This window comes from Thermobia domestica, chromosome 6 (assembly GCF_964235325.1).
Source record: "Thermobia domestica chromosome 6, izTheDome1.hap1.1, whole genome shotgun sequence".
NCBI lineage: Eukaryota > Metazoa > Arthropoda > Insecta > Zygentoma > Lepismatidae > Thermobia > Thermobia domestica.
The window spans coordinates 84,149,478-84,176,479 of record NC_137459.1 but is presented as its reverse complement, the minus strand read 5'-3'; the positions used below and the strand labels follow the sequence as shown (position 1 = coordinate 84,176,479).

Genomic DNA, 27,002 nt, shown 5'->3' with positions numbered 1-27,002 from the left:
GTTGAATGTTCGTAGCACGTCCACACCCAACCTTTTGCCTTTAATTTTTATGCATTGTTCCATTTTTGGTGTTTATTTATTATATATTTATTTTAGGTAACTATCATTGTTCGTGTTCGGCTAACATTATTAGTTATTAAATATGGATGTCAAGAAATTAGAGGCCGAGGCTAGAGCAACAGCAGCGAAACATGTGGTCAACATGCTGCAACGACCCGATCAATTGGAAAAGGTAAGATACAGTTGTTTATTCGTTTAGTTTTACGTCTCGCATTAATGTTTTTAGAGTTAATAGAAACTAGGTTACTTCGGAAAATAAACTCAACACTTTGGAGTAGTCAAGCGGCTACTGCATAGCTAGAAAGTCTGTTCGAATGCCTTTGTTGTTACGGTTCAGTTATAGCGTAATGATTAACGTCCAAGCGTTTGATACGGTAGACTTAGGTTTGATTTTCTATTCATGTTTAATCTTGAGTTTATTTGTAAGTTCATGCCTCGTATAACTTTACACTATTCAGATGCAAGCTTCAATCAACTAGAGAAATAGACATCTTACTCATGTAGTTCACATCGCTGGAGTGCAGGCTCTAGTGTATTGCATTGGTAGTGGACAACGAGCATTTCCGTTCATTTTCGTGGAACTCCTACTATGTCATTACATAATTTATTCCATTTTATATGTCAGTCTATCATCGCGCGCTTTAACTTATCAGTTAATGTTTATTGCTCTATTATTTCAACACATTGTAACATGATTCATTAAATGGATAAGCTTTCAATTCGTTTCTGAAGATTTGAGTTGTTGACAACGTTGTTATCGCCTGCTTTGTGGTTTCCTTGTAATTTATCAGAGGAAAGAGAAAAACTTATTTTGTTTTCTCTGAAATCTAAGAAGCATGAGTTAAAACAAATATTTAGTTCAAGAGGATCGTGCGGAAAGGTAGCAGTCCATTAAGAAGAGAATTAGGGTTACATTTTCTGGTATTTTTGAGTGTATCTAACGTAACAGTTAATTTTGTATCTTTGGGCAAGTACTAAATGATTTGTCGTTTCGATAATTAGATGACTCAAGTTTCTTTTTAGGTGAAAGCGAAGGGTCCCTGGTTCGATTCCAAGTAATTTAAATTTGTGCTGCACACCAAGTTCTTGGGTTTTCCTGGAGTTCTGTGTCCTTCCACTCTCTCATTTCACAAACTCTTACGTCGTCATTCACTTTCATTTATCATTCTTCTCTAACGTTTAGAACAACTAACAGTCGTTAAACTTACGATTACAAGTCAGTCACATCAAGCAATGGTAAGAGAATATGTACAACTTTGACAGATCAGAAGTCAATATAGAACAATGCAGTGGACGGTACTTACCTTTAGGTTTCGAAGTAATCTCCATTAGCATCCAACGCCTTTTACCAGCATTCCTGCATTTGCACAATACCCTGGTGATAAAAATCGGCGGTCGTGAATGCAAAGAAGTCTGAGAGTGCGTTCCGCAGGTCTCCCTCAAATGTGAAGGATCTGTCACGGAGGTGATTGTCGAGGGAATGAAACAGGTGGTAATGTATTGGGACAAGGTTCGGTGAATATGGTGCATGGCACAATCTCCCATCCAAGTTGCTGAAGGGTCTCCCGGATCCTCTTTGTCACACGTGGCTTGGCATTGTCGTTCAGAACCAGCACACCCTTGCGATTCACGAATGTCTGCTTCTTGTGCCGCAATGCACTGTGCGCTTTTTGTAACTGCTGATGTGTGAGTGGAGGTCAGCAGTCATGGTCTGACCAGGTGGAAGGAGCTCGTAATGCACCACTTGCCGACAATTCCATCATAGAGAGAGTTCTTGCCTTTCGTGGGTGGAGGTGGTCTTGAAGTGTGAGGAACTGGGTCATGTGGCGACAACCAATGTCTGGTACGCGTGGAAGTGCCAGAGAGAACCCACTTTTCGTCACCAGTGAGCAAGAGATGAAAGGTGGGTGTATTACGTGCCGAGGGAGCAAGGACAAACACACTGTCACTCGTTGTTCCTTTTTGCCTGCCAACAATGTGTGGGGTACTCACTTGCTTAACTTGTATAACTTCCCTATCCCATACAGGTGTAGTCTGACTGTTTCATCAAAAACATGGAACCTTTCTGCAAGTTCATCACATATTAAACCACTGTCCTCCTCGATGGCTGCTTTTAAGATCTCGTCATTCAACACAGGTGTTCGTTCACTAGATTCATCCGAAAGACTCGCATTTCCCGAACGGAATTTTTGGACCAATACGTGGCGGTGCGTTCGTTCATGACATTCTTCCCAAATGCCTGGCATATGCAGTGACTTGTTGCGACAGCTGACATACTCACTTTAAGTCATGCAACAGACACGGACAAACTGCTTCGATACCTCCATTTCTCTTCGACACTGGACGAGCAATGACTTCTGTGTGTGCGCAACGTGCCTGTATTACTGAAGGTCGATGGTCAAACTAACTCCCGATCACTTGACAATCACGCGCGTCATTTCGTTTCCTCTTTGTAAGCGCATGATTAATGGGACGTCAAAAACGGCAAGAACTTTTGAGTTACCTTATAGAATAATATAATTTATTTCCCTTCAACTTAAATAATTCACTATGTTGTTTTCTTATTTTATTTTGGTAAATAGAGCTGATAACCTTTGTTCTCTTTTTATTAAGGTGGAGCAATATAAGAGAAGAGTGAGTAGGAAGAAGGCTTCTGTGGAAGCGATGCTGAAGACTGCGATGCAGAGTCAGCTGGATGGAGTGAGAGTTGGGTTGAATCAATTGCAGACTGCCCTCCAAGACAGTCAAGAAATCAATGAAAAGTTAGTTTTGTATGTTTTATATTAATTAAACGTTTCAGGGAAGGATAAATTAAAGTCCACTTTTCTGCATTTGTAACCTGAAAATATATATTAAGAGCCATAAAATGTGATTTGTTAAGTCTTCTTAGCGAGGAGACTCGTTAAAGTATTTTTGGGGCCACGGTGGCTCAGTGGTAGAGCGTTCACCTCTGCTGCTAGGGGTCCCGGGTTCGATCCCAGCCCCCGCCAAGTGAACTTTGTGGTGGACAAACACCGTGTGCGAGGGTTTTCTCGGGGTTCTCCCGTTTCCTCCCACTTTCTTCATTGCACCATTTCATTCATTACTCATCATCACCGTCTCCTTTAGCCTAACCGGCATAACCGTGGGACGTAAAACTCAGAGATTTCATTTCATTTCGTTAAAGCATGCGCAAAATTTATTTTAATGTATACCAGTACATTAAGCTTTGTGAGTTATCAGATTTTATAAAAGTTACCTTCCAGTTTCTGTCCTTTATTTTATTTTTTCCCCCTGAAATATCAAGGACACTATATGTCGTAGGAGTACATTCGAACTCATCTAATCGGGATCAAACTTGGCATAGTGACAAAACTTAACCCGCTGTAATAAAAGTGTGAAATATAATGTTCAGGATTTCGATTTCCAAGTGATAGGCGGTCACGTTAGATCAAACTTAACATAATAGTAGACGTTGACATGCTATATAAGCGTGCTAAATATTGTGTTTTGCATGTTTCTGGTTCCTAAGTTATGCACAAAGTTCGAAATCAATTCATTGACCATAATAAAAACATAATAAATACTGTTAAATAGTTTTCTACATAGAAAATTAATGAAGAACACCTTTTTTTTTTTTTTTTAACTATGCATATCCCTCTTTAAGTAAAAATGGACTGATCTTTGTTTCTCTGTGTCCTGTATCTGTTTAATTTAATCCATATATTACAATGCATAAATGATTCATATGTTTGTCTCCAATCTTTTCGACAATAAGATCTCGAAAACCACAAGTGCTAGAAACATGCCGTTTTCGCTGGTCGATTCCAAATTTTGTGTAGATTGTCCAGTTCTCATTCAAATTTTCGAAAACCGTGTCGTTATTGTTCTATTCAACACTTTAAGGTATCGGGATTCATCAGACAATGCAACGCTCTGCCACTGCGCCAAGGTTCAGTAGCGAAAGGGCCGTTTTGAGCCCATAAGATTAACATTGTTGCAGGCCAAAACTACGGTGTTAGGCACCGAGTAGAGAAGTTACGTATGGCAGGTTGACGGACATTAGGCGCTTTGCTTAAATCTGAATGGCAAAACCTATTGCATGCTGGCAGCTTCAAAGGCCTCAAGAAACGCAATGAGACGTACTCGGACGGATATGGATTTATTAGAAAGAAATATTTCCACTTGATATCGTGTTACTTCTACAAATTCGCTACAAACTCACTCCAACATCTATGCATAGCAACTCACCTCTTTTGTGAGCCTCCTACCTTTTACTTGTGTGAGTAAGGAGGAGACGTGCACAATGGGAAGGAGATTCATGGTCATAACAGAACGATGCGCAGAGCAGACAGGGCAGGTTCAGCTAGTATTAAAATAGTATCTGTTTATAATTTATAATTTCTTTATATGACTATTCGTATAACTCGCTCTTGTTTTCAAATATTCGTTAAAATGAAAGGTAAAAAATCTTCACTGTTTGCTCTTTTGCTGTGTAGACCCAACTCTAATTATTCCATTTGCGGTGTATGTTGATACGATTTTACATTAACATTATCTAAGGTATCAGTGCTCAAAAGGGACGTTAAATTTCAAACCACAATCTTTTATTCATATGACTTCGTGGCTAAGCGATCAGGTACGCGTCTCTGCTTGAGGAGACCCGAATTCGATTCCCGGCTGGAGCTCATGTAGTTCGGATCCCACGTTAAGCTGTAGATCTACGTCTTATACAGCTTCGCTGATAAAAAAAAATTAAAAAAAAAAAACCGCTAAATTCAAATCAAATGTAATTTAATTCATACGTCAGCGTTCTTTTTATATAAAAAGTTGGCGCTACCTATATCAATTAAGGTGCCTTAGTGGAAAGGCTTTCACCACTGTGTACAGGGTTACAGGTTTGATCCCTGACCATATGATGGCTATGGTTGAAACACGTTCGATATAATCTCATTTCCTGTTACGTTATCATATTTCCAGTAATTATATTATCATCACATTTACTTATATTTATCGTCGTGCTCTTCAGTGTACATGTCATATTCTTTGAACTTACAATGACATTGCAAGAAAAGAAAGATCGAAAATAAAAAGAGAACTGAAATTCATCTTCAAAACTAAACTGAATGAAAAATTGAATCGAAGAAACGACCTAGTATTAGATTAATTTTCAATGAAAAACCATCGTTTAAGATACTCTGCTTAGTGAAGATACGTAATTGAATCAGATTTGAAACCTTGTTGGAATAAGAATTACTAATTATCATGACTCCAGACACCTTCAGATTACTTTGGTAGCTTTAATATACAGAAAAGCGGTCATAATCTCAATTGTAATGCCAACAAGGTTACAGAATTGTTACCCCATTGTATGTGCTTTTTCTATTTTTTGTTTCAGTATGAAATGGATTAATGAGTCTTTTGCTTCCGTTCCTTTATTAAACACAAAACTCCAGGATGTTAGAGATGAGAATATGAGGCATTCTCAATATGTAACTGCGATGGAGAATCTGAAGCATATTTTTACAGTTCCAGAAAGTGTGGAGAAAACGAAACAATGGATTAATGAAGGAAAATTACTTCATGCGCGCCAGGTATATATAATTTTACATAGCTCTGCTCAGTTCTGAAACATATCATTGTTCTGTACGTGATTTTACGTATGTTAATTAGGTAGCCTTACACGTGTGCTGTAAGAAAGAAAAGAAAGAAAGAGAAAATATAGAGACGTGTAGCATATTAATGTGATTCTTATGGTTTCACTATAGTTCCAATTATTGTAGAGTTTCAGACCTTTTTTCAGTTTACCGTGTTAAAGTGGCCACCATTCCCATCCCCGCTGTTTTAAAGATGTTGCAGAAATCAGGAAATAAATTAGAATTGCTTTGCTTAACTTTCTAGCGAGTACAAAATATAATAGAGCTCGTCAGTATAGTAGGGTAAACTTGTCAGTATTATTTAGATGGTGTTCGTTTCCTAAGCAGACGATATCATTTTCTATTTGAGGACGTACTTTTTGACTAAAAGCAACATAGTGACAAAGTATTTCAATGTAAACTTAAAAAAAAAAAAAGTAACTATTTCAATAAGAAATTTATTACGCAAAGAAATTTCTTTGATTTCTGCAACATTTTGAAAAACAAGAAGAATGTGGATGGAAGTATGTATTGTATTGAATTAATGTATTGAATTTGTGTAAATTTCAAATTGATGGGTTTTATGGAATTGAATTCAATCAGGAAATGTGTTTAATGTTTGAAACCTTTTCGCTGCTGAAATCTTTTGTTCAGTTCCACATATCTCAAGCATGCGAAGAAACCGTAAATGTTCATTTACTGCAAGGAAGCTACCATCAGACAAAGATGGTTGAGTAGTTGGGTAACTTTCTCGCTGGAAAATTTTGGATTCAAATTCCTTGACCCATTATCCTAACGGTTTTTTTCCTTAGTTCCATCAGGTGATTGCCTTGATGTGGAACACATTTTTAAATGTATGATTTGGTCAAATTTCTCTGAATAATCTCTCCCACTTTCCATTGCTAAGTATCCCAAGGTGATGTGTCCACATATTGAATATGGAGCTTATCTAATATGTAAATTATAGTAAGTGTAGTAAACTGAAGCAATCCTTAATAGATTTTAAGTATATTGAAATTATTTGACACACAAAATTTGGCTAAAAAAGAAGGGACTGTAGTTGACTGAAAAATATATTTCCTTCAATGAAAGCTGTATTACTGATAAGTTTGTATCTGTGGAAGTCACAGCAGTAGACTTTGTTAGAAATATATATTGTATGTCATATAGTAAAAAAATTTAATTTTGAAACAACCTGTCCGGAATTTTTCTTCAACATATTTACAAGAGCCTACTGAAATTAAATAAGAGTGTACATAGAGTTGTTAATATCTGTATAGATTGCAAATAATCTTTTTTATGATTCCAGAGTTTAATGGACCTTGAAAATTCACGTGATGATGTGCTTTATGAACTTCACAAACTTCCAAATCAAGCACCTGCAGATAAAAATATGTTAAAAGCTTATTTCGAGGATGTAGAAATGCTCTCACAGCTGCTGGAGAAACAAATACGTTTAGTTCTTAGTCGCACGTTGAACACGGTGAGAAAAGAACCAACTGTTATTGTGACTGCACTTCGGATAATTGAAACAGAAGAGAAGGCGGATGCTTTTGCATTGCAGGTACGTGGAGAATAATTACAAAAAGTGAATAACAGTTCGGTTTCGCTATTATCGAAAATAATGAAACTTCTTCTATCGGCGATTTTCATGAATTTGTTCCTTGACAACCTGTTTGCAAGTGATCCTGATTTGTATTACCTTTGTTCATGTTTATTTTATATTTGTGTATAAATCCTCATTCCTGAAGGATATTTTTGACCAATCTGAAGAATATATTCGTGGGAATTTGAACAAAGCTGATGGGCCGTTGAATTCGATGGAATTCCGTAATCCACCTCTCTGGAGACGAGATAATGTGGTAGTTAAGGGTCTATTTTGTGTGAGATGATTTTGAATGATTGTGGAATTATCAACTACAGCGGATTCAAGTTTTACCATGGTTCTAAGCCCACGTCCTTTATAGATTCGCTGTTGAAGAGTGACGTAAAGGAAAAACCAGTCAATTGAGGATAGCTTACAAGATGAGGTATTTTATTTAAGAAAAAGCCAAGTTGTTGGCCTCGATGCTAAGAGATAATCATTTTCAATATCGAATTGTAATATTGTGTTTCCTGTTAAAAGCATGTTTAATCGTGGAAACGTTGTTAACCCATTGGCACATACGTTTTCTGGAAATTAAAATACGTTCGGGCACATTTTATTAGTTATTTTACAGAAAAGCTGCTCATTGTATTTTATTATCATTTAAAACTAATAGAAAAGACGTTCATAGTCATACAATGAACAACGGAAGTGCAGAATGATGAAGCATTCAATATAGTACTAATATTTGAGTTAGTAGGAGATAAACGGGACGGAGGGATGTGAAACGGAAAATTTCCGTAAACCTTATACCCTTTTGTAAACATACCGAACTTTTCCGTAAGGCTGCGCCAAAGGGTTAAAACTACAGTTAGATACAATGCGTTTCTCTTTTCAACATAAATGTTTTGGTGCGCTAGCGTTTGTATCTAGACAGAAAGATGTTCAAGTGCCTATGTTTTACAGTATACCGTAGGTGCACTTATCACACACCGGTATATCACCGACTGAATATTCTTAAAGTATTATTGTCGTTACACCTTACTATTAAGAAAGAAAGAAAATAAAAAATAAAATTAAAAAAAACTGTTAAAATTGATGATTTACTTTATTTGCTCATTTAAATTATTTCTCTAGTGCTTGAGATCCCAGTTTAATTCCAAATGAGAGTCCACGTGGTTGAGATTCCACATTAAGCTGGTCGTCATTCTTTTTAAGTTGTAAGTTTCCCTTGAAACCAACGGTGATCAATATGATAGACTTATAATATACATAAACACAATTATATCATAAGGCATGAATATTTTAAAAGTATCTAATTAATTTCAATTTTATTTTATTTTATTTTATTTTTTTTATTAAGTGATATTATGCCTAACGTAATAGTAATAGACTCAATGTTGTGTGAAAATGTTTACTATTTTTTATATGAAACCAGAGGCAGAAACAAAGTGGTTTTCTTCCTCCCGGAAGACCTAAGAGGTGGAAGGAGAAAGCGTTAGAAGTCCTAGAGAAAGCAGTGGCGCAGCGGATTGAAGGGACGCAAGTGGATGAACGCTCTGACAACAAGATGTGGCTTGTAAGATACTTAGAGGTAAGTCTGACTGTTGTTATTACAGCAGGGTGCACAATATATTGATTTAGTAGAGTATGTTATAGTATATATCAACCATATGTAGTGGGCTCCCTCTTGGCTATGTAGTTAGTGTACACATCTTCAGCGCGGGATACCTGGGTTGGATTCTCGGCAGGAGCTCATGTGCTTAAGATCCCACGTTAAGATGTAGGTCCAAATCTCATATATCCTCGCTACTGAAGGGACGCAAAACTCAAATCAAACCAAAAAGCAACCATATGTATATTTTGAGGAATGACTAGGGGCGCTCTTTCTTTGTTTCTTTTATTTTTGATTATAAATAATTCTTACCTTAGCATAATAACTTGCTCTATATAATATCTACAAGAGGTTTCCTATTAAAAAAAAGGTTATTCATTTATTGGTATCAGTTTACAGCACAAAGTGAACAAAAATGGAAACACAATATTGCTTGTTTCACCAAATTGAATGGTGTTTTAATACGTTTTAAAACTAGTTCTTTTTATTATTTTTTTAAAAATTAATTGCTGGAAATGATTGACCCATTAGAGATTGGATTTTTTTTCTGGCTCAGAAAAGAATTTTTGTCATTTTGGGGTCACCTAGGAATGAAATGAATCAGAACTATTCAAATTTGTGACGTCAGTCATTTATTATGGGCGTAACGGGGTGTGACCATATGGCCACGCTAGTCCTTTACGAGTACAAAGTGTACGTCCTGATGTGTTCCTTTTTCTAATGCAAAATGTACGTCCATAGTATGACCTATATTTCAAGTGATACCTTTTTCTCAAGTGGGAGGAATGATTAAGAACGAAATGATCATTAATTACTAATTATTTACATTGTATCTTATGTGTTTCTTACCTCCAAAATGATTTATGCAATATGATGGGGAAGGAAGAACGGAACACACATACCAACATTATGTTTTTCGCATTGTATGCGGTCAACCCTGATTCAAGTCTCGATCGCACACATTACTCTTTCATTTTGCACAGCCTCTACAACATGAGCAATGCCTCTTATCTAACTAACATCACTTAATACTCGTACGTCAATTTTCGAACGTTTGGAGCTCTTCCTTATATAAAGAAGGTATGCTTGAACAATGTCTTTTTGAAAGTTAAGTTGTGGAATTGTTTACCTGACAATGTACGAGTTTGCAAGCATTGTGTACGGTATAAGCTATTCAAATATTAGCCACCAATACTTTTTTCCACGGACACCAATTGTATAATACCCAATATTTGAGTTCATTTGATCGGTTCCATTTTTTTTTTTTTTTTTTAATATATATATACTCTCGATCTTTGCTCTTCACTCTGAGCAGTTTATTTGGAAACGAGATTAGCGGTTGCTTTCAGATGGTCGGAATACTTCATGAACAATTGATGCAATTGTTACTGCTGAATTGTACGTCCATTGACTACTACAATTTCTTCTTTATCCCCCCCAAGTTTTTCTGTGTGATTAAAATAGCTTAAGGTATTATTTATATATTTTGAATTTTTATAGTAAATTCATTATATACCTATTGATACCTATCGTAGTCTAGGTTCTGGCTGTACTCCACAGTTTTTATCTACTGCCTTTATCGTCATTTACATACTTAAATATTCCTCGAAAGTCTTACTTTTTTTTCATTTATTGGCATTACTTACAGGACAGTCCTCTGGGATGCGATTTTCTAGTAAAGTACCAGTTGCACGATACCTAATGTTTTTCAAATGAATTGTAAATTTATGTTCGTAAACAAATTATCGAAACAAATCCTAAAAGGTAATTATTTTACTAACACTGGAAGATTGTCAATGAAAGATCTTTGAAAAACTATGAAACTTAAGGAATATAAGTGTATTGATGCTTACCATAATAAATAAATATACTCGTAAAGGCCTAGCGTAACGATATGGTCACGTTAAATAAAAATCATCTTTGTTATGGTAATATAAAAGAAGCAATCAGACAGGCAAAGCAGTTAAAATTTTATGTTTCTAGTATAAATGTTGACAGGTAAAATATAACTGCTAAATTGGAAAGGTAAGAATAATAAAAATTATCTTTTAGGAGCTGACATTTTTGGGGAAGGGAAAATAATTCAAACTTACAGTTGCTGCCACTAGAGGACTTTACACTAGAAACCACTGGAACTGCATTAGGGTGCTAAGTCATATGTCTTTGAAAGCTAGGTAGAGGTAGGAGAATAATAACACTAAAAAAAGTAGTGGCACCCACAGTTTGAAATATAGTACGCTAAGTACTGTGACCATATGGTGACACTAGTACGTAACGGATTAAGATAATGTGCTTTCCGTCGAAAGAAAATTAACTTTTGCTGCTATGATTTTTACTTTCGAGAGACGAAAGGAGAGAAGAAAGCATGGTGACCCTGAAAAAAAAAAAAAAAATAGTTCTAGATTTCAACGAATTTACACGTTTCAAGGCCCATAGACAGGGCATTTTTTAAGCTACCATTTTGTATCCAAATGGATACCCAGGCCCAGCACTTGGATACCCAGGCTAGCAGTTTGGATCAGGGTTTGAAAAAACCCGGGTTTTTTTGAAAAAGCCCAACCCACCTGGACCCATATGGGCTTTTTCGGGTATTTTCGGGTTTAATTGGGTTTTTTCGGGTTTAATCGGGTTTTTTCGAAATATTTCAATGTCTTTGGGGTAAAAGTGTTAAAATAAGATTTATATTTGTGGTTTATATTTCAAGATTGTCATTGTCACAACTTGCAACAATTTTCTACTCGCTGCCGTTTTGAAAAAATGGCCGCCATTTTGAAATTTTACATTCGATCGTCGAGAAAATCTATACAGCAAAGTTAGCATATCTTGTGCTTCCACCGTCAAAATATCAACTTAAAAGACTGAAGATTGCGCTTCGTAGCGTAAATACTCGCTGTTTTGAAAAAATGGCCGCCATTTTGATATTTTACGTTGGTATGCCGCCGAAATCTATACGGAAATTTAATGTCTCGTGCTTGTACTCTGAAAATTTTAACTTAAAAGGCCGAAAGTTGTACCCTGTAGTGTGTGTGGTAGAGGCAGACAAACGAGTTGAGTTGATTTTGTGTTTAACGTCCCTTTCAGTAGCGAGGCTTTATGAGACGGGACCTACTGATTAAATTTGAATCTGAACCACATGAGCTTCCTTCGGGAAGCAAACCCAGGTCACCCACGACGAAGACGCGTACACTAACCGCTTAGTCATGAAGGAGCTCGGCAGACAAACAATCAAATGTAGATCAAGTCATCCAAAAGCCTGACTCACGTTCGCCAAATATGAATACCAAAAGGGGCCTATTAATTTAAAACAAAGATACATTTCATGTTGTATGAGATAAATAAATGTTTCAAAATGTCTTCTATGAAATTAACATCTTCCAGCGTAAATAAACCTGCCATATTTTCTCCATGAGAAAACGGGACACCTCAACTTCCCCCCCCCCCTCAACTTTCCAACACAATGAATTTAACTATAGTCTGGCTATGAACAAAATTATAATAGGACGCGGTGGCTCAGTAGTAGAGCGTTCACCTCTGGTGCATGGGGTCCCTAGTTCGATCCCAGCTCGCGCAAAGTGAGCTTTGTAGTGGACAAACACTTTGTGCGTGGATTTTCTCGGGATTCTCACGTTTCCTCCCACTTTCTTCATTCCGTCATTTCATTCATTCCTCATCATCACCGTCACCTTGAGCATAGCAGGCATAACCGTGAGACTAAAAGTAAAAGATTTCATTTTATTTAATTTAATTTTATTTTTTTCAAGAATATAATGGGCGAAAGTTCACTAAGCAGCAGCTGCTTTTCTCTATTTGTACCCTGCAATTAATTGTATAGACTAAAGATGCCTAAAAACTTAAGATGTGCTATAAAAATGCTTCACAGGAAAACAATATGCAAATTATTTAAATCACTGGTACAATCTACATTCAATAGTCTTCGCGCGTTTAGCAATATTTATTTACATGGCTGTATATGCCAAAATTACGTTCGTCAGTTTAATCTGATGAAAAGCTGATTTTTCTCCCTGTGTCGTGTGTAATTGTCAGGACCAGATTTACATTTTTCTAAGACCTGGACCAAAGCACAATTCTGTGCCCCCAGCCTTTGAAAAAGATTATAATTCTTGTTAACTTATCTATGTTGCTGGAGAAAAGGTCAGCTATCTTTCCTGTGTTTGTAAATGTAGAAACACTCAAAGCCATCTTTTTTAATATTCCGGAGAGTATCCGAGTTTCCATCAAGTTCACTGGAAAAAGTAGCATTGCAAATTTCGCTCGCTATCAAGTCGAACAGAGTGGTGTAATAACTTCCTCGAAACTGTTACATGCAACAGCGTACTGTACATTCACTAATTACAGGATTCCCAGCCATTTTCACTTTTCGAATAAGCTGATATTGACAGTAGAAATGGAACGGAGTTAAAATACGGGACATTTCCCTGTTCCGACTAAATTTACGGGGACGCGGGACGCTCGGGCCCTAAAACGGGACTGTCCCGTTTTTTACGGGACGTATGGCAGGCTTAAGCGTAAAATAAATAGTTTTATTGTTGAAGTATTCATTTCCGATCCTTCTGCTTTTAATTCGGGAATTTCCCGAGCACTTCTTTCACGGCGTGTACATCAAAACTTTCACTAGTACGGGAATTTGAACTCAGCACTTGACATAGTAAGCGTTACATAGTCTTCGGAACCCCGAGCATTAAGCTTCTTAAATTTGACAAGAATTTTTACGCTATTGCTGATGTTGATTCTACAAAATGTTTATTTGAAGAGTAGCAACAAATGACTGAAATAAACTGTTATTGTTCAACCAAATTTTAGTTGAAAAAACTTGTGTTTTACATCAAAGGTAAGAAATAACACTAATGTATTTACATATGTACTGTTAGTACCGGCACCTATGACCTTAAACCCGTCAAACGTATGAGTGATAACGTCCCTCGGTGTTGCCGAGTCGACGAGCACACTATTCACGGAAAATATTTTCTAAAGTACAGAATTGCTTATTTTACTTCAAAAGGCTATAAGCATAATCCATACATTAATTTGTTCTATAACTATCTGAAGCTAAGTTTTTTTTTTTTTTTTTTTTTTTATTTTTTTTTTAAATAATTCATTTAGTGCATTCAGAGCTTTATAAAGGTCTTATGTTCAATGTTGTTGTATACCTTAACGTGAAAGCCTCTGATTTGCCCAAGGAAAGCCTAAAATCTGATAAAAATCACTTATAATGTGATCATCTTAGTTGTAACAATAATATACTAACAAATAGGTCAAAAACCCAGGTGGATTTTAAAGTGGGTTTTTTCAGGTGGGTCCAACCCGAAAAAACCCACCGGGTTTTTTCGGGCTGGGCCCACTTGGGCAAACCCTGGTTTGGATACCCAAGAACTTCATAAATCTTTAAATTACTGGAAGAGTACTTGAACAATACATTAGTTGAATTACTGTAAATTTAAAATTACTTCAATATACTTTTGTTTTGTGACTATATGTATTAGTTTCTGTGGATACGTATAAAATCAGAGAGCTTCATTCTTCAAATTTCAGATGTTCCTCTTTTCTTCGTTTCGCATATTCATTTGTTTACAACGAGATGCTAGCACTTTCATTCTACTCTAATACAAAGTAAATAGACCGATTAAAGAGGTAGAAAGGTTGAAGCCGAACTCTGACATGTTCAAATGACCTTTGGCTTATATACCTTTTGAATAGTCTGTGACAGGGAGTAACAGAAGAAAACGACTTGCTATTTCGATATTTAATTTGTATGAAATGGAATTTTTACTTATCTTTAGCTTACAACACTAGTTTGGTTCGTTACAATTAAGAACTCATTAATTCTGATAAAATATTGTGAACAGAACTTTTACACTTTTGGGGCACACTTTGTGTTGCAACGATAGCCAGTTGTGTTTCTGACCTGGCAACCTTCGATTGAAAACGGCGAGGTGTAGAGCAAGAAGGAGCTGCTGATTCAAAGTGTCGACGTCGATGAGTTTTTAGTGAAAATCTCTCAGAAAATTCTTCAAGTCTGATCTTCTACTGCCTGGTGTTCTTACAGCAAGGGGTGCAGTAGTAAGGAAACTGAATTTAATGTTGGAGACTCACTGTCCTGGGGGAAAGAAAGACTGCGTAATTACCAACAACGTGGATGACGATGAACAGAGAACTCACAGTATACATGCGACTCGTCAGGGCAGAAACTGGGTAGTTGTTCGAAGAGAAATAGTGCAGTCTTCCTTGGTGTTCGACTAAACATAGAAGATGACGGCATTCTCATCTCCATTCAGACTACGTTGTCCGCATCTTCAGCACAGTCGATGATAAATGCTGCTCGTCCATTTTGGAAAAGAAGTACAGATTTTTGCCTCAAATGTATGTGACAGCTGGCCAGGAATTGAAGAAGTACCACTACTGGTGGATAGTGCTGATGCAGGAATGAAATATTCTGTGAGACTGAGAAGAATATTACCAGTCTCCTGTGGAATGCTGCAGGAACTTCTTGCTGCCTTACTTGCAGTGTCACCTCACAGCATGTCAGTTGAACGAGTTGCTTCACACTATAACCAACTTCGAAGTATTCATCATTTGTCGATGAGAAAACAAGACACGCGCTAAATGGAACGGGTACTGCAAACTATGACCCAAGGCTGGCTGTAGCGAAGTTCTTGAAGCAAAAGGACAGACAGGAGTGCAGGCCTGATAGTGGTACCTGTAAAAGGAGGGAGTTTGTGAAGAAGTTTTTCAGAGTTGAATAATCTGTTACATTCAAAATCAACATATTTATATCACATAGACCTCTGTTGCAATGTGTTATCAGTCATTGCCCTTTATTCTATGATAGTAGATCATGTATCAATTGCTGTGACAGTAATACAGGTGTTAAGACTGCTAGTGATATTAATGGCTTGATCAAATCTATGGTAACTACTAGGTAGATGAGAAACGTACTCAATTAAATTCTAAACATGTAAGAAACCAAACAATGCAGAACACATTCAGATGTAGAGTGTGAAAATAATAGCAAGAGTATAACCAATAACAAATACCCTAAAACACTTTAATACAGGTAAGAAACCAAATAGTATTGGACAGGTTAAAATTTTAAAATAATACAGATTGAAGTGTGAAAATAATACTAGAAATTAACCAGTCACAAGTGAAATAACACACTTTTAAAACAGGAGAGAAACCAAACAATGCGAAACAGATTGAAATTTAAAGTGTAAAAATTATAGCAGAAGTGGAACCACTAACAAAAAGGCTTACATGCCATGATTTAAATCATAAAGATAAATTTTTCATTATGACAGATTGTTTCTTAAAAATAAAGTAGTGGTAGTAATATTTAGCATGGAATACATATGTATACACATAAAAAATGATTTCGTTAGGGAAATTTTAGTCAAGTTCACTTATTATTTCCTTGTTGAGTAGTTTGCGTCTCTTGTATTGTGTATTTTGTATCCTTTCCATCTGTACCAGTCGCGTTTCTTTGTCCTTGTCCTATCTATGTCCAACTTAAAAATCTGGATATAAAAATAAATAAATAATTGATGGAAAATATCGCATTAGGTTAGCACAGTACGGTTTTATCTGTGCAAGTATCGACCTGCAGGCGGATCTGAGCCAAAATGTAAAAAAAAAAAAAAAAAAAAAAATGTCCGCTCTTGTATTGATGGCGATGTTTTGAATCGGAAATGAAATGGTCAGCAGAAGTCGGACAAATACGTCATTTTGTATGTTATTATTTCAAAAGTGTACATTATACAAAAATGCGCTTTTAAAAATCTCTGTGCGTTTGAATTTTGCTGTGTGTGTGTGTCAAGGTCCCTTTTGTGCCTGTATACCCAGTAGCGATTTCTTAAAAAATGCACTGCCCATAGGTACTGAAAAAGTGATTTTTCGACATCTGTCCGTCTGTTGTCCTGATATATACACGCCTAGAGGCTATACTGTTCAGCGAATCTCAACCAAATTTTCATGTGATTCTACAGGAAGAGGGTTGGATTTTCTTCCTACCCCTAAAATAAGGATAGTTTACTGAGGTGTGAAAATAAAAAAATGCAAGTTTGTCAAAAACGGTTCTAATGATTTTGTTCATATTTCATATATTAATTTTTCAGTAACAACCTTATATTGTGGTATAAGTCGTTTCAATGGAAATGATCGAGAAGAGCTAGTTTACTTTTGAGGGCGAGTTTTATCGGGCGATTTTCTCAAAAACGACTCGCACAATTTTGTTTGTATTTCATAACTAAATATTTCATTCATAACTCTGTAATGTTGTGTAAATTATTTCGTACGAAAAAATTCGCATGGGGTAATTTAGTGTTGAGAGGGACTTTCTTTTCAGACTATTTTCTCAAAAATTGCTCAGAATTTTGTTCATATTTCACAAATAAATATTTCATAATTATTCATGTAAGTTGCATAAATCACTTCATGAGTATATCCACAAGAATTAGTTTACTTTTGGGGTGAATTTTCTAGATTTTTCCCCCCTGACAATTTTGTAAAATCACTCATGCAATTTTGTTATTTTATAAACAAATATTTCATTAACAACTCTAACTTAGGGTGTAAATAATTTCTTATGGAAAAATCTATAGCGGGCAATTTACTTTCTTTGGGTAGTTTTCTGAATACGCCTTATAATTTTGTTCGTATTTCACAAGAAAATCTTTCGTTAATAACTACAGCGCAAAGTGTTTTAGCTAAAGAAATTGGAGCGAGAAAGTGTAGTGCGGTGGCCCATATTTTTATTAGAGTTCATTTACTTTAAAATTGCAGGTTGTTGTGTAATGGAATCTGACCATAGTTTAGAAACTGAATATTAATTTACCATTTAAGAAATCTATTTAGTGTAATGCATACTTTATTTTCACGTATTGTTTCAGCTTACCAGACTACTAATCCTAGAAGATCTACGAGTAGTGAAAACACTGTGTGCTCCCTGCTTTCCCCCGCATTATGATATTGTAAATAAATTTGTAAAGATGTATCATAGCTGTTTATCTCGTCACGTGAGTATACATTTTGTTTATTACCTTTCTGTGTGTATTTCTCTCTCTTGTACGGGGCCACGGTGGCTCAGCGGTAAAGTGCTTACCTTTGGTGTTGGGGTCCCTGATTCGATTCCCAGCCAAGTAAGTTTGTGATGGACAAAATCGTGTCAGTATGTTTTCTCGGGGTACTCCCGTTTTCTCCCACTTCCTCATTTGCCCAATTCTTCCATCATCATTCACTTGCTTTAGGGGCATAATCGTGAGATGTTAAACTCAAAGATTTCATTTCGTTTTTTTCTCTCTCGTATTGTAATCGTACAAAGAGAGAAAACAAATTTGTGTGGGTATATCGAAGCTTTCATGTTTCTGTCATAATATCTCAAGTATGTCTAAGCCAACACATATCCTCGAGAAACGATATGAGGTAGCCTACATTTAAGCCACAGTGCTGTGAAGACTGAGAAAAATCTAGAATATGTTCGACAGTTTTCAGTAACATTCAAACCCGGTTAAATAGCAAATAGCGTTAGATATTAACTCATACTGGTTATACAAAGAGAAAAGCTGCACACTCATATCAGTCTGTATTAATACGGAAAGAATAAGAGCATTCTCGTATTTTATTTTAGGTTTACGATACATATTTATGCACTGCTAAGTGATAGAAATTAAGAACAATCCTTGAAAATGAATGCAATGTCTGAATTCGAAACGTCGAAAGTCGGCCAACCTCGCTGATAGCCCGAGAAAACTTACTTATATAGAAATTAATGTCATAAAAATTTTGTGCAGGAAAGTTAATAATCGAAGTGGAATAATGTCTTATCTTCTCAAATTTCAACAAAGCATGTTACATTACAGGTCAGTATGTTTCGGATAAAAATCTGCTTCCATCTTCAGAGCAAGGAGGTAAAAAGATAAACTAACTAACTGTATGGCTTACGGAACCTGGAGCTTCAATGCCGCATTCACAAAAGTTCTCCATTGACTTCTATCCTTAGGAAACTGGATCCAGTTTCTAATTTGTACTCTTATTTCTGTGAGATCTATTTTAATATTGTCCTTTCATCTGTACCTAGATCTTCCTAATGGTCGTTTTCCGATTGAAATTCCAGTTAAAACTTTGAAAGCGTTCATATTTTCTTCCATTCTGGCTGTCCACCTTAGCCTCCTATCTCGTTTCTCTTGAGTTCGAATATTCGTCTCAGGATCAGGAAAAACATAAAAGTACATACAGAAATTACATTATCGAACAGGAAGGAAGAATTTTAGAAATATTTACAAACTGAAGCCATGACAGCTTCCTGCGGTGTCGCGTACGACGGGAATACAAATTGAAACCTAGCCGACTCTGGGCTTTGCAGTACATTATCCGTTACATACGTTCACGGGTGTTTATCAATCAATGTGGTCTTATTATCTGGTAACGTGAATGTCTTTAAGGTATATTAGATATTATGTGGTTTACTGTGTTAGTTTTCTGTATTCAATAATTTCTAATCTTTTCTGATAATTTCTATTTCTGTGGCATTTTTTCGTAATTTTACGTTTATATATGGTGTAAGAGTAAGAATTCTAGAGTACATCCAAAATCTATGAACCGAGTAGAAATTTGAGTAAGTTGTTTAGATTGAAGAAAATATGCATGCTTGTTGACTATAAATGCTTTTTAAAGAGTGTTGCGTTATTGAAGTATTTTAAAATGGTGAAATTGCAAGATAATTTTTTTCTTACTTTCTTTCTCTCAACAGCTGCAAGACGTTATTCAGAGTGGCTTGGAAGGCAATGAAATTGTTTCCATTTTGTCATGGATTATGAACACATACTCTGGGCCAGAATTAATGAAGCATCCGGAACTCAATATTGATACGAGTAGCATTGGGCCGTTGTTAGATAATGTTATTGTGGAACAACTTCAGCAGCAATATTTAAAGGTATTGTATATTACTTACTTATCGCTCGCAATGGAATAATTGAATTTTGAGTCTCCTGTGATCATGTTAACTTTCGTGGCTGTTGTCTTCTGTCAAGTTGTGAAGTTGTGAGTAATAACCACACAATTTGCTATGTTAGACACGTTACGAATTTACGAAAAAGATTAGATATAATGAAATAAATGAATAGATAAATGTATTATTATTATTATTATTATTATTATTATTATTATTATTATTATTATTATTATTATTATTATTATTATTATTATTATTGCGATCAAAATTTTAGTCTATTTTAACCCAGAACGCACTTGCAACTTCTAAGCACTTCGTCCTTTATTCATGAATTATGACAATCACAGAAGTTCTCTAATAAATTGCATATTTATACAGATTTTACTATACATGAAATCGCAGGATTTCATTCACGTGCTAATCATGTGAATTCTGGTCATTCTGGATTTAGAATTACGTATAACACAAATAAAAGTAAAATGTGATTAAAACAAACACTTATTATTATGAATCTTTGTTACAGTTTCGGCAGTATATCATTGTCTTCATCGAACACAGGTGATAGTTTGTGCACGGTAAAAGAAAATGATATATTTTCTATACTGTAACACAGATTAGTAATAATAAAGATTTGCTTCTCTCTTCTTGTATTATATTGCTACTTATTACTATTTATGATTCTATAGTTTTATTATTGCTATAATTTTATCGTATTTTCAACTATATAAAGTCTTGTTGTGCACTTTGGTGAATACTGGTAAATTAGAAAATGATTTCTGACAGATTCTTTTATAAACAATTCAAAGTTGTGTTTTTTATTTCGACTGTCATCCATTATATTGTATGTCCATGAACATTATTCTCTCACTGGCTATTATGGTTAGAGTACGCGCCTGTAGCCTGGAAGACAGGATTCGATTCCGAGTAGGAGTTCATGTGCTTCGTATTCCAATTCAGCTGTAGGTCCACATTTCATATAGCTTCGTTGCTGAAAGAGACGCTAAACTGTAATCTAACGAACCAATTATTGTAGGACTTTGTAAATAATGAAAGGATAAAGTACAGTGTAGTTTAGAACATAATAAGCTTACGTTATGATTCTTGAGTAAACATTCTTTCTCTTTTTTCAGAATATGGAACAGAATTACATGGACTGGATGCAGAAAACTTTGGAAACTGAGAAACAAGATTGGCGTAATGGAGTACCACCTGAAGGTGATGACCAAGAGGGGTATTTCCATACGGCTGCACCTGTAATCATATTCCAAATGATTGACCAAAACTTGCAGGTTACACGAACTATAAGGTAAGTATCAGTGTTCTTAATTTTGATGAAACAAGCTCTCGTTAAGCTAGTCAGTAAGCGAGTTAGCTTAAAATACCTGTGTTATTTTTCTTTAACGAAAATCGTACTAATAATATTCAAGCTTACGGCCTAATAGTGTACTCGGCTCAGATCGTCCGACTTGAGAACTTGGTACAAGAATGTCGTACGTCGAACAGGGAGAACGATGTACTCGCTTTTGATTTTCGAAATACGATCTTCTTGAACCAAGTATGACAAGTTCACCTTCTCGGATGATCCTATCCGAGGACACTATCAGGCCGGAGTTTGAATGCTGTAATGCACCTACCAAAGAAAACGCAGATAGTCTAGTCAGCTCAATGAAAACAATAAAGCTAAATATACTACTAATAATTTCTGTCTACTTAAACAATTTGAGTAGTCTTGGTTCTCCAATAATATTTTGCAACTAATTGCTTGCGATATATTCCCGTTTGCTTGTTTGTTCCCAAGCATCTAAGTTTTGGCAATGGTTGGATAACTACGATAATGGTATTACAGTTTTAGTTTGCAACTTAAGTTATTGCAGGATAGAATCGTACGGTTTTATTTACACGATAAAGTTGTTGTTTACAAAGAGTATAAACTTTTATGTTTCGAAAGTAAGTAGAGTTATAAAACAAAGAGATCGAAAAAGAAATGAATCCAGAAACTAGAGATATTTTGATGGATAACCACATGCTTCATTTATGTTTATTCTATCGTAGTAGTTCATGGATAAATAGTTAGCGAGAGACTCAGGCTCGATTCCTGGTGAGAACTCATGTAGTTCTGATCCCATGTTAAACTGTAAATCCGAACTCATTCTGCATGTCTCATACTGCGTTGGTGGTGCTAAATGCAGACAGACATTAAACTCTGAAAGTCGAGGAGAAATTTTCATTGTTTTACAGGCAAATAACTATCGGTGTAGTAGTGCTTGTTTTTTTTTTTTTTTTTAATTATTTATTTATTTATTTATTCGTGAGGGCAAATATACTTGGGTTTCATGAGTGAATCTGAATTGAAATCCGCGCAGGGTAGAATCGTAACTGAGAGAGAGTTTTACTAAAACCACGAATAAATACTGGAAATTTAATAAAGAACTTAACCCATATCCATCTTTTAAGAGATTGTATTTGATGAACATTCGACTGAACAAATCAAAATCTAGCTCTGCTAAAGTTTATTGCTTGTTGATTTGTCGTGGTATCCAAGATTGTTGCGGAGAATTGAAACAAATAGATGATACATTAAGTAGCATTTCTAAATGACCAAAGGACGTATGCTTCCACCTACAACTCCAACATTTATTTTTAACATCATAGCCTCAAAATGGATAACTGCCACTAGCCATTATTCTACAATCGCTATTACAATAATGCCACCTGGGCGACAGTTCTAAAAGATATTGAGGCTCATTTCTCCACCGTGAACTTGTCCGTTGGGTGTCTGGTTTGCTTATGGTCCATATATGAGTGTTATCTAAAGGACAAATTTTAATTATATCAAATATAGTGCTTTCTCTTATTTATTTTCATATATTTACAGCCAAGATTTAACGTATAAGGCATTACTACTTAGCATGGATCAAGTTACACAGTATGGTAGAATGTACAAAGAAGCTATAATTGAGTTTAAGATTAGACACTTCGAGGACCGCAGTAGGGTAAGTCTGTATTTAGATATTACAATGTATATAAAACAAACAAGCATGTACTGTACCTTATTTTAAGCTTAAGTGTTACGTATATGGTAAATAGTTTCAGAAATTAAAACTTTGTCAATAGTTTTAGAAATTAATACCTACTTAAAACGTTATTTAAATTGTTGTAGTACTTGGTTCACAGAGGTAACTACAAAGACATTAAATTTGATTGGCCTATACAATAAAGATATTTGGAAAGCTAATTTAAGAATTTGCGCTCCTTATACAAGCGTTTACTTGTGTAAGTTCTCAGTTTTCCAGTAGGAGAAACAGGTAAAATATAGAATTCTTTCACGATGTGCAGTTTGAATTCTGATTTTGTTCAATAGAAAATGGGTTTAAATTTCATTATATTGATACCAGAGCAGAATTTTTGTTTTCTACATATATACGTAGCTCGTTGATGAGAGAAACATAATGTAATAAATGTAAATTGTATTGATCTCAGTAGTATCCTTGGTCGCATGTTGCAAATATGCGAAGTCGGTAGCTACTATTTGATTATTATCACCATAATTCATAATAAATAAGTTTTCTACATCCTGGATTTCTATGCTTATTAGCTCAAAATTGTACTTTAAATGACAATAATGGTAATAATGACCTCTTGCCAGCGCAGCAGAGAAATTTTACAAAAAAAGGTTAGCAACGACACTAAAGAACATACATTTCTTGTAAAATTTATGTCCTTAACAAGAAAATATGACGAAATGATGTTCAGTGTTGTTTTTGGTAAACAGTCATATATTTCTCGTATTTTCATGTAAATATATATGTGTGTATTTATATATTTTACAGGTTCCATACTTCACCCATTATATGATAACAATCGTCAACAACTGTTTACACTTCGTTGAGTTAGCTCAACAAATGAAACAGCATTACTGGAGGCCAGGCCTACATGATAACGAAGCGGGCCAAAAATTTGAAGCACTTTTGACAACATTCCAGGTATGACATATTTCTTACGTATCTCCTCTACAGGGTTGAGATGTAAAGGGAATTTTAGATAAATTGACCACACATACTCTCGATTGGGCATGAAATTTCAGGTTTGAATCCAGTCGCCAGATTAGAGAGTTTGATTGCCTTTTGCATTTGGAAAAGTAAAGACAAAATTCCCTGTCACCAAACTAAAACATTTGGTCGCCAGTTTTGACATGGCGAGCGTCAATTTCACTCCTTGCCTTTGGTATTATTTCATTTTTACGATCAGTTGATTATTTATGTATCATTTATTATTTATTTTTTATTATTTATTCATTCCATTCATTTGTCATCATCACTGTATCCTTTAGCCTAGCCGTCATATAACCGTGGGCCGTAAATCAAAGATGTCATTTAATTTCATTTCATGGATCAAATATGGTATTTTTGCACCTTGATCTGGTATAAAAGCTTGTGAAATATAAGGTGTGCAGACCTTTGGTTGCTAAGTAATACATACAATAGAAATCGAATGATGGACGATTTTTTTTACAACTGTACTTAATTTTTTTGCTTGTAGTTGTGATTACCTTTTTAATATGTTTCATATCTCAGTGTTTCATCAATGAACGATAAACTGGACTTGTATTCAAAGGCACTAGATTTATAAGAGGTAGACTGATATTACATTTCTTCTGATATTCTATGCAAGTCTTCAGATATTAATGTGATATTTTCTAATTTCAGCAATTGAGAGACGAAGCAGCTCGATATCTTCTGGAAGAAGCATTTTTGGATTTGGAACCACATTTTCAAGATATTCTTACAACTAAGTGGGTAACTAGTAACATTCCTGTAGATACCATATGTGTTACATTAGAAGACTACTTTCAAGATTATAGTCATCTCCGTCAGCGAAATTTTGATTATGTGATTTCGGAAGCTCAAAATTTAGTGGCGAAGAAATACGTGTCTGCTATGCTTCAGAAGAAGACACCATTAAAGGCCTTTGAGAAACCATCATTCAAAAATTACGAAGAAAGACGTGAAGCAGCACTGAAGATCATAAAGGAAGCTAAACAAATGAAATCGTTGTTTTTGAGGATTGCTCCTAATATTGCTAAGTTTGATTCTCCTTTCGAGATAATAATTGCGTTAGCAGAGGTATTAAGAAGCGAGGATTCTGAAATTTTGTCCCTTGATCTTCACAGTTTGGTGGATAAGTATCCCGATGTTAAACAGGATCATTTGATTCAGTTGTTAAGTCTCAGAGGTGACATCTCTCGGTCCGAGGCAAAGGATAAAGTTATGTACATTTTACAAACTAATAAAACAAGGCAGAGACAACCCATTCCTAAGAGTATATTTTCATATGTGTTGTAAATATATATATATTGTTTATTTATTATATGGTGCATATATTTTTTAAAGTCCGATTTCACGTTATTTTGTGATATATAATGTTAAGAAAAACACTATATTCTGGTATGCAATTACTCTCTGTGCTCGGCACATTCACTTGTTATCTTACAGTTGTTAGCATAATACAGTATAACCCTGATTTTACACCTTCACATTTAACGAATTCCTGCATTTAACGAAAGATTAATTTGGTCCTGAGAAATAACACTATATACATAATGCATTGAAATTGCATTTAACGAAAACCATATTAGTAAAGTTCCCGTATTTAACGAAAAAAAAAAAAATCTCAAGAAACATCATTAGTAAATATATAGTAATGATATATATGTTTTGTTTACCGAAAACTTTTTTTTTTTTTATATATATATAAATATTCGTGTTAAAATCTTGCATTAATTGATTACGCTCCTTGGGTTCTCTACATACAATAGCCTAGGTACGTTTATTCGTATTTGTATTATTGTTACGAGCTCAAAAGTGTTAATGGTAGCATTTTTTTCTTCAGGTTTTGTTAGTTTTTACTTTGATGTTTGATCATTTTTGCCCTGAGTTTCAGTGCGGTATTTTGCAGTTTTAGGAAGGTGAAAAAACTGATGGTGTACATATTTTTAAAAACAATAAGTTAGATTAAGTGGTCTGTCATTTAACAATCTGTTTGAAGCAAGATGTTTCCTTTGTTGTTTATATATATATATATATATATATATATATATATATCTTAATTTTGTAATCTTTTTAAGTGAACAATCTTTAAATGTACAAATCAAAATCATTCGATCTACTGTTTTGAAAATTTCATACTTCTTAGTGAAACTCTTTTTTTGTGATATGCACTTCTTTTATATCAAACCCCCATTTTGTAAAAACTCTCATGTAAGGAATCAAATAAAATCACCAAGCAGTTCAGTAAATTGGGGTTATACTGTATTTAGTTTGAAAATAAATGAAGGCAAAATTACAACAGTTTACTCTTATATGTCCTTAGATTCTCAGGGCATTTTAGAGTTCTCAGTGAGTTATGGAAATTCTTACATTGAACATTGTTTTTCCTTGAGATCATACTTTAAAATAAAACACGTATATACAGTATTACTGTTGGATATGCATATTGGTGTATTTGTTTTGTTCGATTGATACTAGCAAAAGTAGGTAACTTTTTTTATTTTTTATTTTTTTTTATCATACAGCGTATTTGCTTGAAGTACATTGAATCATGTTCCTTTTAATTTTTGCACTGATAAAAAATACTGGTTTAGTTTGTCAGTCAATAAATATTTTTGTTAGAACTTTATGAATGCTGATTCATATATACTGTACATAAAAATTACATAGTGATATTGTTAAATTTCAGATAATCACAAATAAAATACACTTTCTAAAACATTTATTTAATTATTTATTTATTTTAAATGCTGTACTAAAGCCATTCAAAACGAAACAGGTGGTGAGATGTATGATAATCAAATATAAACAATATATTTATACAAAATCTGTAATATCTTAGCATGTATATATTATCGTAAGCCGTCTTCCAAAGTCCTTTGCTAAACAGAAAGCATGAAGTTGTGATAGCAATATACAGGATGTTAATGAAGTATCTCGACAAACCGTAGGAGGTGTTTCCTCGCATCAGAATAATAATAAAGTTCATATGAACCTGTGGGGAAAAGTGCGTAATTTCAGAGCTAGGGCCGTCCAAAAGCATTCAAATTATGCATTGCAATGCGCATTATTTTGAACACAAGGAACCGTGGAGTGGAGTTGGTATTAGCATAAAACA

General features: G+C 34.9%; 1 protein-coding gene across 1 annotated transcript; it reads left to right on the top strand.

Moving 5' to 3' along the window:
• The first annotated feature begins 63 nt into the window (after window positions 1-63).
• Window positions 64-26,605, top strand: Sec6 (Exocyst complex component Sec6). Its single transcript, XM_081761804.1, has 11 exons — window positions 64-232; window positions 2,674-2,822; window positions 5,438-5,633; window positions 6,985-7,239; window positions 8,699-8,854; window positions 17,779-17,904; window positions 19,638-19,820; window positions 20,969-21,144; window positions 22,714-22,831; window positions 23,669-23,821; window positions 24,545-26,605. Exons 1-11 carry the CDS (start codon window positions 143-145, stop codon window positions 25,178-25,180), a joined length of 2,238 nt encoding a protein of 745 aa, XP_081617930.1. The 5' UTR covers window positions 64-142; the 3' UTR covers window positions 25,181-26,605.
• The last annotated feature ends 397 nt before the right edge of the window (window positions 26,606-27,002 follow it).

Coding starts and splice junctions, on each gene's coding strand:
- Sec6 (XM_081761804.1), top strand. CDS start 143: ATGGATGTCAAGAAATTAGAGGCCGAGGCTAGAGCAACAGCAGCGAAA. Junction 5,634..6,984: donor AATTACTTCATGCGCGCCAG/GTATATATAATT, acceptor TTATGATTCCAG/AGTTTAATGGACCTTGAAAA. Junction 8,855..17,778: donor GGCTTGTAAGATACTTAGAG/GTAAGTCTGACT, acceptor GTATTGTTTCAG/CTTACCAGACTACTAATCCT.